At 38.9% G+C, this 13,755-nt stretch overlaps 1 protein-coding gene across 1 annotated transcript in view; it reads right to left on the bottom strand.

Annotated features, from left to right (window-relative positions):
- LOC140234043 (dystrobrevin beta-like) overlaps positions 1–13,755 on the bottom strand; it is a 101,992-nt gene that overhangs the window by 13,473 nt on the left and 74,764 nt on the right. Inside the window, 7 exon segments of the mRNA XM_072314124.1 lie at positions 1–73; positions 5,333–5,426; positions 7,106–7,186; positions 8,432–8,553; positions 9,614–9,786; positions 10,698–10,812; positions 12,675–12,832. The exon segment at positions 1–73 is cut by the window's left edge and continues 10 nt beyond it. Of these exon segments, the coding sequence (XP_072170225.1) occupies positions 1–73; positions 5,333–5,426; positions 7,106–7,186; positions 8,432–8,553; positions 9,614–9,786; positions 10,698–10,812; positions 12,675–12,832 (816 nt within the window).

Below are 13,755 nucleotides of genomic sequence, written 5' to 3'. Positions count from 1 at the left end.
CTTCCAGCTGTAAGATGAGTTCCCTCTGCTCCCTGTTGGCATCCAGGCCAGGGGGAATCTCGGGGCCCGCATTCTGCAAGACAAAACCAGACATGTCTGCACTGGACTCTCGAAAGTCGACTGACTAAGCTGCAGCCACCAAGGTGCGGCATATATTACAATGATGACTACGTGCAACACCGCTCCTCCACTCCCCCCCCCCCCCCACCCCAAACATCGTTATTAATGTAATCATCTCGGATGCAATCATTAATTACTAATCAAGCTTCAGCTAATCTAGAGAACAAACGCTTGCACAGAGTATGCCAGCAATAACCATTATCATCATTACACTTCACTGACACCATATCTGTACTTTCTGCACATCCCATTCACAGCAAGATGAAAGTGACTCACGTTAAGTTTAACCCATTGAGGACTGACTGATTTTTGCTACAACACGCGTTTCCAATAGACACCGGCCCAGGTATACTCAGGACTCGTCCTCAACAGGTTAATACACTATACCCTTCAGAGGTTATAACAACAGCCTTAACTGAGGGCCAGTGTTATCAAAATCCATGCAGATACACAGAAACACACAAAAATATGGCTATGGTTGATAAATTCCACTGGTATCGCTGTTACCACAAGTGATTTTCCTTTCCACCACCACAAATGACGATTCTTGCAGTGATACAGTGCCATGCCTTCGGCCAAGTTAGGAACCGGCTCAGTAAATCAAGTATCTGACAGACACGCTGACAAATTACCGCAGCTCACTTTGTACACCTAAACCTGCTGAAGTTGTCGCTGCACAGTGCTGCGCACGTAATATTTTTCTCTCCCTGTGAGACAGGCGGCCTTGTTTAGGGACATGCTCATCATAATTATTCATTTGCTCGCTGATGCGTGGCGAGAGTATAGCTTTCAAGGTATGCAAAATGCATTCGTTGGCGGCTCCAAGGCTCCGGTGATATTGAAATCAAGAGCAGTGCATGACAATACCACCAGTCAATCATTAATAATCCATTAAGTCAACCTTCCCCAACAATATGTTTTTTTCCCTGAGCGCGTTAATAGTGCAGTTAAAGTGGCGATGTGATGGTGACGATGATGATGAATGCCAGATGATTATTAATTCATCCTTTCCAGCCATGAGAAGGACACTCAGATCTTTTCAACTGATGGCAAATGTGCAAATCGAACCAACCCATTTTGTGATCTGTTTGTGTAATGGCATATTAGATGACCTTTTCCATTCCCTCATTGGCACAATACAGATTCCATTGTGATCAATACACTGCACTTTTCGCTGTGACACTGTAGATTTCTTGTGTGTCCTTCTAGGCAACGGATGACAGCCATAAATGGCTGAGTAGGCCTACTGTGGGGCAGTTTGGGGTTAAGAATTAAAAAAAAAAAAAAAACACTTCATGGTGCCTTTAACCATGGACATACTACACATGGACATACATCACTCGTTAATCAATTCAAACACCTGTTTCTGTCAAAAACGGTCGTGATTTGGCAAAAAGGTGTATGTCTGAAAAATATCATGTTTTTTGTTTTTACCATTTGGGGGGTTTTCGATGCCGAAATTTTCATGTGACCAACTTTCGTAAGTCATCGATCATTTGTTTCCGAGATACTTGGGGCTATCTCTGTATTATTTTATCAATTTTCCTGCTTTTGATTAGGCAAAAGGGTGTATCTTTACATACACCCTTGACGTACAATGACGTACCAGGATAGAGAACTACATGATTTGGCAAAAGGGTGTATCTCTAGAACACCTCTAACCGCGCACGCTGGGGAGCGCTTAAAGATTTGGCAGATAGGTGTATCTTTAGATACATCCATCTGCCGAATGAATCATGAATTATAGTTGCGAAGTATGATAAGGCAGAAAGGTGTATCTTTTATACTCTGTGTATATTATATACTCTGTTGTTTATACGTGCTGCTGGCATGTATGTGTACCGTTTCACCGGTCGGTGCGGTGGCGGGCCATGCTCCTGACTTAAAACTGGCAGCCCGTTGCACTGCAGAAGTTTCTCCTTGTTACTAGTCGGTGAGTAGATAGAACCTAATATCTAGAAGTTCAGATCTAACGTTTGTCCTAGACTTCTATGGCCACTTCTATGCCATTAGATGCGCAGATTCGTAAAATCTAGCATTTCTGTTGAAATGACAGCTTTTCCGGCAAGTGTGGCTGTGGGATGAGAGTTCTCTACGCTTCAAAATGACAGTGATCCCTGCACTGTCCGTGCTGTGCACTGCATGTAGAAGCCTGTACATAGTTAACTATACACAGCCAGTCGCTGTACATGGTACGTCGCGACAGGGCTGTACGCGCGCGACCACCAACCACTAGGACAGCGACGTAATCGTATTACGATAGCTTTGAATTTTGATACTTAACATCATTTTTGTCACCTCAAACTCAACGAGTATACTTTTCAATATTTACTCTACATCTTATGCTATCAGTATTCAAATGTACGCAATGAAACTTACCGGAATTGATCATCATATCCAGCATGTCCACACCGTACACAATCTTTCACGCCAGGCCTAACTATACACAGCCCAGTCGCTGTACATGGTAATGTACGTCGCGACGTACCATACAGCGACTGGGCTGTGTATAGTTAGGCCTGGCGTGAAAGATTGTGTACCGTGTGGACATGCTGGATATGATGATCAATTTCGGTAAGTTTCATTGCGTACATTTGAATACTGATAGCATCAGATGTAGAGTAAATATTGAAAAGTATACTCGTTGAGTTTGAGGTGACAAAAATGATGTTAAGTATCAAAATTCAAAGCTATCGTAATACGATTACGTCGCTCTCCTAGTGGTTGGTGGTCGCGCGCGTACAGCCCTGTCGCGACGTACATGTACCATGTACAGCGACTGGGCTGTGTATAGTTAGTACATAGTGTAATGGTGTGCTGTGTGACTGTAAGATCAGCTACCCATTACGCTATGCGTATGGGGCTGTTACCTAACAGACATTTAGTGGCAGTTACACACAAAAGTCTAGAGAAAGATGTGTGCCTGTCTTTGGAAATGATACTTGGATGTACTGCTCAAAGTGCTCAGTGGATGCAAACAGTTAAAAGATCCTACCTGAATTTTCACATTTATTGAATTTATTGCAAAAATGGGAGCAGCATGATAACTGCGTTTTTAAGAACAGATACATGATGTGCAAACAACTGCTTCTTTGTTTGCTAAAGCATTCAGTAGAGAAAACAAACGAACATTTTGTCGAAAAAAAGGGGCACAAAGCTAAAAATATGATGAATCATCTCATTGGAAGTAGAAGTTTTTGGAAAAAAGGGAGGAGAAGGAAGAAGAAAAATTCTTCAGCTGTAATCCTTAACCATGCATATCCATGAGACCATGTTTTGTTAATATTTAGACTCTAGGGTGAGTTGTAATTTGCGCACATTTTTCTATGTTCGATGAACAAGTTGTGCATCCTGATATTTTTCTTTATTGTTATTTTTTAAATCTTTTTGTAATAATGAAGTAAAGATTGTCAAGAGTTAACATTTGATTAGAAATGGTCTCACATACACCCTTCTCCCTACAAAATCTCTGGTATATTTTGTTATCGTTTAATTTGGCAAAAAGGTGTATCTCTATACATACACCTTTTTGCCAACTTAAATGCACGATTTCTCACGGTGCATGAGAAGATACACCTTTTTGCCAAAATAGCGTGGGTTGCAGTCCCTGTAAACGTGATTTGGCAAAAAGGTGTATCTCTATGCATACACCTTTTTGCCAAGTTAAATGCATGATTTCTTACGGTGTATGTGAAGATACACCTTTTTGCCAAAATAGCGTGGGTCGCAGTCCCTGTAAACGTGATTTGGCAAAAAGGTGTATCTCTATACATACACCTTTTTGCCAAGTTAAATGCATGATTTCTTACGGTGTATGTGAAGATACACCTTTTTGCCAAAATAGCGTGGGTCGCAGTCCCTGTAAACGTGATTTGGCAAAAAGGTGTATGTCTCTAAACATGCTAAAAGTGCTAATTCTGAAGTATTCTTTAAAGTTAGATGCAAGAAAATTATCAGGAAATGAAATTTGAAGTGTATACTAAATCATGGAATTGAATCCCTGAGCGTTGCACAGTTTAGGTGGCTTCTACGGTCAAGGAAACTGCCAAAACTTTAAAGTCGATTTTCTCGGCTTTGTAGTCGCTGTAAAACGGCAGACATACACCTTTTTGCCAAATCACGACCGAAAGCGTCACAATAATATTTTAAAGATGCTTTCCTGCTTCGATCCGGTCTTGTCCACCGACAGCCAGCCTGGATAAAAACAAGACCGCGCTTTGAGAAATCTAAAAACTACATGCGCAGAAGATAATAACTCTCTTAAATCAAGAAAAATGCAGATGCAGTTGTAGTGTATATTGCAAAATCATAGCTAAAGCAATTTCATTTGCGAAATACAAGTACTTTACAAGAAAAAGCAAATAATTAGGCAGGTGCTTTGTGCTTTGTAATCTAATTTTTTCCTCATTTGTCGCACATTGTTTCAGAGTAAACATGGACAGTATCAGTAGACGACATGCTTGTCTCGCCATTCAGGGACGTTACATGGGTGGCCGCAAGTGGCCGCTTCAGTAATTACCAATTTTGTGATGCAAAATTTGTCCTTGTAGGAGGTTTGCTGCTCCCCATCATTGGTGTTTATTCAAAGGCAGTTGAGTCTGAAAAGGCATCTCAGCCAATTAGGACCAAAATGAGGGAAACAGTAACCTTCTTTGTCAGTGATGATGCAAAATTACACAATCGTCATTGTCCAAACATCTGAATGTACTCATGAAGATGCACATAATCAGGTGGCAATGGTGATGATGGGATCAAAGAAAGACCTCTGTTCATGGTCCATGCTTGAACTCTGTGTGTGCCACGTCTCAATCGAAGGCCTGCCAACTGTGCTCAAATGCACAACTGCGTAAAAAGCGATTGAGTAATCGCAACACACTAAGTACACTGATATCATCACACACTATTTCATTTCTAACACATATACACATCAAGGCAAAGCTTTCAAATTTCTCTACAATTTGCGGGCATAAACGCATCTTACATGATTCATGTTGTGTGTGTTTTTTTGTTTTTTTTCCACGAGCGCTCATGCGGTGTAGTCTCCGGAGCGGTGTAGCCTGTAGTGTACGGATAACCATGAATCTTAAGACTTTACACCAAACTTGTTTCCTTTTTTTTTTTCCTTTCTTCATCATTTGTATGAATATAATTGGAAAAGACTTGGAAAGCAATGTGAACAAAAGACAGGAAAACACCTGTGGGTGAGACTTACAGGGTTCGCACTGGCATTGGCAAGTCTTGCAGCATATCTGGCTATCAACCTGTGCTCATCGTCCAGTCTAGCACTGTCCAAGCTATTATTCATCCTGTGAAAAAGGAAACCAGTTAGATATAAGATACTCAGTGCTTTTTCAAATTGATGTCATACTTTCATAGCCATCTACATCTATGGCACTGTGGCGTAGTGATTAAGACTCCCGACTCCCAATCGGAGAACCGAAGTTTGATTCCTGCCCAGTGCTTACGTCCTTCGACAAGATGTTTTTGCCTACCGTGTCCCTCTCGGCCCAAGTGTATAAATGGGTACCTGGCAACACTATAGGGTAGTAATAATGGCAGGGTCCTCTGATAGAGCAGTGGCAACACTGAAGAGGCTAACTTGGGAAAAGAAGACATCATTATCATTGTCATTATCACTATTATTATCATTATTATTATCATTATTATTTTTATTATTATTATTATCATTATTATTATTATTATTATTATTATTATTATTATTATTATTATTATTATCATTATTATTATTATTATTATTATTATTATTATTGTCGTCGTTGTCGTCATCATCAGCATCATCATAATCATTATTCTTATTATTACAGATCTATCCATCCATTTATGCACTCATCCGATTAATCCACCTAGTTTAATACAGTACTGAATCTTTCTATCCACATCGTCTGTGGGACGGCATGACCTTGTGCCTCGAAGTCATAAAGTGTGGACACAACTGCAATATTTTGAAGGGCTATTAACCCTAATCAGGCTGGGCTTTTTTGGCTATGCTATATCTGGGGGGGGGGGGGGGGGGGCGGATTCCGCCCCCCCTTCAGATCTCGGCTATGGAACGCGCGATCGCGCCGAAAATCGGCACACGCGACGCCCGCGACGTATTCTATCAAAATGTATGGTTGCTTTCTCCGAAAAATTTTTCTTATATTTTATATTAATTAATTATTGTAATTCATGCATAAAATCAGTTTGGGGCTCTAAATCACTTCTTTATGCTCCAATTAAGCTAATTTCTTTTTAAAAATGTTTCTTGTATCATTCTTCTGAGACATAGGATAAAAAAAAAATCTGTATCGAAATTAATTTCTTATGTATTTTATTGTTTTTTGAATTTCTTATGTATTTCATTGTTTTTTGACCTTTTGTTTTTGTTTGTTTTTTGGCCAAAATTTGTCACAGACATTTTTCAAGGCATTATTATGCTAAAATAAATTAATTTCGGCCATTCTAAGTGAAGATATAAATTTTTATGTGAATTAATTGAAAAAACACAATTTGCATTGGATTTGTACACAAAATCACGTTTTGGAGCAATTTTGGGGTTGACAAATTTTTTTCGAACGGGTGTCACGTCAAAACGGTATGCGCGGGCGCAACAAGTTGGGTCTCAAAAGTTGCGCGATACTTGAAAGAAAAAAGTCATGAAACATCGCGGCGGGAGCTTATCGCGTTGCGAAGATATTGCGCGAAACGTCGAGGGGGGGGCGGATTCCGCCCCCCCCCAGCCTGATTAGGGTTAAGGTGTATTCTTAGCGGCAAACACTATTTGTATCTTCCTGCAATCAGCATGTGTTTGAATTCAATTTGGGAAAAACAGTAATATTTCATGAAGTCTGACACATACATTGTATATTGGCCACAAAAAAAAAGTACAAAAATGTATTTAAAAAAGAGAATGATTATTATTTCTGTACAAGAAATGAAACTGAAAAGAGAATAAAGGACTATTAAAGAAAGTTGTATGTCTCACCTCTTGAAATCCTCCTCTGTGCGGAGAATTCTTGTGCTATCTGGACTGTCATAGGTCAATATGGTGATTGGGGAGGGTGGCCTGTAGGAGAAAATAATAAACCAAAATTGCACGAAAGTTCTTCTTCACTGCACTTCACTACATGCAAAACATGGATTAGCAAATGACAATTAAAATGTTGTGCTTAATTCCTGGCATAGGCGCATCAGTCCCTGCAAACCAACCAAAAGTGTCATAGAAACTAATCTGCTTGTCATGTTGCCATCCTAGTTTTCTCGTATGGCAGAAAGTGCTATTAAATTAAAGTTGACACCATGCGGCTCACTATTGCTAATCACCGCAGACAAACTTTGAGGGGTTGGCATCATTCACCCATTTTTTGGTGTGGGTTTGTAGGATGGGGCACTCAACCAGATTAGCACGCTGCTCTTGTGGAGGAAGCAAAAGAGGGTCTTTTTTATATGTGACCTCCTTTAGGGCCAAAATACCACGTGTTCCTGGTTGTGTGAGATTAAAGGTCCTGTTTACCTTTGGTAGCAGTGATTTAAAAAATGTTCAAGATATCACTCTTGATGCATATGTGTAGGTCAGTTGTATCACAAAACATCCTACCATATAACATTTTTGCAGTAAAGCCTATTAAAAATATTAAGGAGATATCACTGTTTTTCTCATTAAACCATAACTGTATACGGTTTAGTTTAGAAACATTTTTATCTTAACTATTGTTCACATTTTGTATATTTAACAATACTTAACATCGATTATACTGGTTCAAATTTTTCTATCCCTAACTAATATTTAAAAACTATTTTGAAGCACTAATGCTGGGTTTTTGTTTCATCTGCAAATGGTAAATTATGCCTTTAAAGATTTTGAATGTTAAAAGCACTTGCTGAAAGCCATGTCAAAAGAGTACCATCACAGATGCAGGTATATGGGATTCCTATTAAGCGCCTTAGAATAGAAATTAGGAGTATAAAATATTAGGATTTATCGGTAATGTTTTTCATACACGAATGATGTCTAAATGGTATGACTGTACAATTAACCAGATGAGGACGGTTTGACTTTGCTACAACACGTATATCCCATAGATACTTGCGCGAGTATACACAGGACTCGTCCTCAATGGGTTAAAAAACAAAAAACAAACAAACAATGCTTCTGGTGACACTCTGTGGTAGAGGCATTAAAAAAAAAAAATGCCATCAGAGCAAGTTATTCATATTTGACAAAAGAAAGAATGAAGTCCCCGACAACTGAACACTCATAGTTCTGCTTTAATAGTGGCTGCTATGGCAGTAAGAGTCAAGGGAGACTCACACAATGTGAGAGAGATCCAGCGGCCTCTCTGGTTCCTCAGGGTAGTGAGGTACTCTTGGCTGCTTGGAGGGAGACTTGAACGGCTTCTTCAGCGCCTTGCCCATCTTTTTAGCGGGCGATTTCTGGAAAGATACACATGAATAGAGGGCTCTTGTCGGTCGATAACATACATTGTAACTGTGACTATGCAAAGTTACCAGTGTGAATTTTTTATCTATTTTTTTTTTTAAATCATAGAAGATAGGGAATTTATAGCTGAAGTATTGAAATGAGTTTGAAACTTCAAATGCATTGTCATGACCTGCAACACGATGAAATGCTAACCAGTAACTACACGTAAGAGACCCTTTTTGTGAAAGTATCATCCTTCCTGATACACATACAGTTTGTATTGCATTCTGCCACTTAATGTAGCAGTATATCATCAGGTTAGGAATATCCCATTTTGGTTGCCATAGATACCAATGTAATGCATTATTGTAAAGCTAAAAATCCTTTCTCCAAGAATTCAACTTCACACAACAAATCTTATCTGGTGTTTTTTGTTGGTTATGTGACACAAGGACATGATTAGCAAATTATAAAGCAATGCCAAAAATAAATACTAATTTACAGGAAATGTATTTTTGTTTTACATTCCTAGAGTAAGTGTCCCATCACAAAGACTCATATGAAGATTATCTATGAATTAGCATACTCAGACATGGAAAGTGACCAAAAGTAAAATAAGCTTGTGAATGCATGCAATGACCACTTGTCTGAAGCAAAACAAATACTGTATACACCATATATTCAGCGAGTCTAAATTTTCGTGAATCGGGACTAACCCGACGATTTTGCGATTGGTTAAATTCGTGAACGTGTAGTACTGTTATTGAACAGAGAAATGTATACGTGTGAGTCACATTCATATCAGGATCAGAGTCATTATTTTTTGCATGTCTTAAATTTCACAAATAGCACCTGACTCACGAAATTCGCGAAAATAAAAACCTAGCGAAATATTTGGCGTATACAGTAGAATGACTACAAAATACATATCAAAGGCATATGAATGAACAGATTGAATGAATACAAGCAGAATAAATAGATTAATATTAGTTTAAGTAAATGGAATTACAGGATATAAGGATAGAAAAAGAAAATATGCGATTGTGATGCTTCTTGGCCGTATTCACATACCTGTACATAGGAGGAATATTCCTTCATCTCGTGTTCCGTCGTGTGGTTGCCGGACGTGTAGCCGCGCCAGAAGCAGTTCTGACACAGCTGGTAGTTGGAGCAACGCTGGCACTTGTACCGGAACCCCATCATGCTGTCGCTATGGCAATGGCTGCACTCGACGGGGTGGAACACTAACCAACAGATTTGATGGGCGAATAGAAAGGGAATTTGATTAGTTTGTGGATGCATTGGAGTCGAAATGGCATATCGCAGCCACAATCAGTGTGACATAAAGCAAGGTTCAGCACTAACTTTTTCTCTGGTGTCCCATACAGGCCACTAAAATCTTTCAATTTGAAACTCTGTGGCCTGAAAAAGAAATTAAGAGGCCCGATAATAAACAGAAATCAGAAATTAATTTTGAATTTTTGCTTCCAAAATTGGCCACCAAAAGATAGCCTTATTCGAAGTTTGGTAGCCCTTATTCAATGTTTAATGGCCCCTAGCCAAGAGGGTCACCCATTATGTCTACCTCTGCATACAGGGTAGTTATTTGTGGACAGGTGGTCACAAGAGGTTGGCATCTGTTTGCATTTTATCACAAGATATCTACAGTATGCGTCAAGCGCATATCTTCCTCATACACAAATGAAGCCAAAAGAAATGAGGGGTTTATACTGACAGTCATATTTAAGAAAGTAATATTATGCATGCAAATGACTAGCGCAGTGCCTAATTCATGTACATATGGCTCTAGGTATGCGACCACTATATTCATTGAAATACAAGGTCTTCCATAACAGGGGGAATCTGTAGTGTCTGCATATTATACAACTGACCACTATACCTACAATGTAGGTGGCTGCTAAGACCAGTTTGACTGTGTTTTAAACATATTCTTTGAGTTTTTTGCTATACACAGGTGGCTACCAAGACCAGTTTGACTGTATTTTAAACATATTCTTTGAGGGGCTTTTTTTTCTATTTTTTTTTTTCAGTATTTGTTTTCATTTTAGAAAAGAAAATTAGTTTGGCTATCGCAACTCATTTTGTTTAATTTTGTCTCATTTCAAAGCTCAGAGAAGCCGGCTGACCGCCTCACCATTCTCTACGTTGGCCATCCGGTGCATGAGGGGCAGCCACATGAGGCTCTGGGGGCCGGGCTCCGCCAGGACCGTGTCTAGGAAGTCATTTAGGGTTACTCGTCGGTTAGCAGTCTGTAGATGGGGGAGGGGTGGAGGGGAAGTAAGTGAGAGAGAAAGGGACAAATAGTCAATTGCCAAGAATATATTCTTTCTATAGGAGGATGAATATGGTCTTGATACTGGAACAGGCAAAGGTTTCATAACTACCATTCAAAGATGTTTATACAGGTTTGATAAAGAGGATTAGCCGTCTGAAATGGAGGCCACCCTACAAGCATGACGGAGCTGCCATTGCTGTCATGGGCACTTGATATGCCTAGATACTGTACTGTCATTGAACACTAGATGGCAGCACACAGTTCTCCTCTTGCCATGTCAAATGCATTTACCTGCATTACATTCAAAATCCATTGTGCTACATTGGAGTTAATATAAAATGTATGGTGGTGCTCAAATAATGTTCTATTACTTGTGTGAACAAAAGATGATAAGAAATCTCTAGTCTCTCGGCATTTGCTTATACGATATGACATTGTAAGAATAAATATCTCAACAATGAATTTGCTACTGGGTTTGTGAAAATTGAGACATTTTAAAGAAATTAGCAGAAACTAAAAGATCAAAATTTATGACTGTGATACCCCCCCCCCCCCCCCAAAAAAAAAAAGAGAACATATAAGACAGGTTGATTTTGCAGCCTAGAGCCCAGAAAGAATGAACTCCGTGCTCGTCAAAACCTTACAGATAAGCCTTGGAAAAAAATAAAGAAAAAAATGCACACAAAAAGGAATTATCCAATGCCACATGTGAAAAAGTGTTTTCACACGAGAAAAAATCTTTATTGGAATACAATTGGAATGAAGATTGTTATCAGTTGAAGACTGTTATTAGAATGATCGGACCATAAATGCGATACCTCCGACACAGGACACTTCATCCTTGATGTTAATCAATTGAGGTTGATCAAAATATTGAGTTCCAAAGTGCCATAGCACCTACTGTATACACATATCTATCAACCAGCACTTCTACATGCTTTAACTATTTATTCCAGTATGGTGCACAGTTCATTAGCGGAAGTGGTTCAAAGGTCACATACACGTAGGCTCTGCCTCCCAAATCCCGTTTAAGAGGTCAAGCCATATACAGTACAAGAGAATCTGTACCGTGATTTGAGTGATCCCCCAGAATTCACCTCTGCATCAGTGTAATTTGAACTCATGATTCTAGTTCGGTAAACAAATGCCTAAAAATATCATAATTTGGGTGATTTTTTTTTTTTTTTCAGTAGAGACATAATTTATGAAAGAAATTTGCTCTCATCTGAGATCTGCTACCTCAGAGTAAAGTTTGGTGACACACAAGTAGAAATATGATTATTTGGGTGTTTTTTTCAGTAGAATGGTCATTCATATAAAAGACAAATTTGCTCTGATCTGAGATCTTCTGCCTGACAGTACACTTTGGTAGACACAAATCTAAGAATATCATAATTTGGGTTATTTCTTGGTCAGTAGAATCGTCATTCATATGACAAATTTTCTCTCATCTGAGATCTGCCGCCTGGGAGCACAGTTTGGTATGAAACACATATCTAAGAATATCATAATTTGGGTAATTATGTTTTTTCATTAGAATCATCATTTATACGACAAATTTTCTCTCATCTGAGATCTGCTGCCTCAGAGTAAAGTTTGACACACGTGTAGAAATATCATTATTTGGGTGAGTTTTTTCAGTAAAATCATTACTTATAGGACAAATTTGCTCTGATCTGACATCTGCTGCCTGAGAGTATAGTTTGGTAACACACGTCTCAAAATATCACAATTTGTTTTTTTTTTTTTTTTTTTTTCAGGAGAATCATCATTCATATGACAAATTTGCTCTCATCTGAGATCTGCTGCCTGAGAGTGCAGTGTAAGGATACTTACCGGTCCTTGGCCGAAGCAGGCCTTGGCCGTGTTCTCATCATAGCCAAAGGAGGGGCCCTCGAAGACTGCTGTTGGAAGCTGGAGCACTAGCTTGAGGTACTCGTCGAACTTGGAGTGGATCAGGATACCATTGCTGTCTGAAATCTGTGAGAAAATATCTGCAGGAAAAAAAAGAAAAGAAAAAAGAAGGGAGCATTTAAACTGATACAATCTAGTTGACCGTTGCTGCACCTCCTGTCCCAACCAGCACATTTACTGGTTTGTTTCTTCTAACATCAACATAAACATCTCCATGCATCAACTTTTCAACATGTTTTTATTCATAACTCATTGTATCACAACAATCTTCCTGTGGGAGTATGCTCTCTTACACTGGCAAAAGGTAGTAAGTGCATAAAAGTAATTATTAAGTTAGTGAAATAGCGGAGGGCCAGTTGGTTAACAGCAGAATTCGTTGTGATGAACCCAAATCACTCGAGTAATTACATTTTTCATTCCAACCATATCTAAGGGTATGGAGACGCTCTCCCCTACTGTACATTTAAATACAGTTGTACATGTGTTGTCTGCTTGGAGAGGAATATTTTGACTCAACGATGCAGTAGTCAAGCTTAAATTGCATGCTTGGATGCGTTTTTGGAAATATCATTTATTTTGAAATCAGCAGATTCAGAAATGGCAATGCCCTCCTGTCACAAAGGACATTCTTTTTTTATGCTCTAATTGCAGTGATAAAATGGCTGATTACATATTTAACAACCTCCATCCATGATATTCATTTATAAAGCATTATTCATATTATCAAAAGAACCAGATCTTGTAATCGACAGTGAGGAACTTGTGCTCAAGAGGGGAATGAAAACTGTGATAACAAATTTTCTGAGTATGACATGTGTAGAAGAAACAAAGGAAAATAAGTTAACATTCATGCACTTATCTTGAAAAAGAAACGAATATAAAGTATAATTTATATGTAGTATCTCTGACAGTACAGAAATTCTGAGAGTCTGACATTTGAAACTATTGTGTATTTCAATTAATGCCACAGCTAGAGCATGTATCCACAATAAGTACTGTACAG

The sequence above is a fragment of the Diadema setosum genome, chromosome 10 (assembly GCF_964275005.1).
Source record: "Diadema setosum chromosome 10, eeDiaSeto1, whole genome shotgun sequence".
NCBI lineage: Eukaryota > Metazoa > Echinodermata > Echinoidea > Diadematoida > Diadematidae > Diadema > Diadema setosum.
The sequence above is the reverse complement of the archived record's forward strand: the minus strand, read 5'-3'. Positions and strand labels throughout refer to the sequence as shown.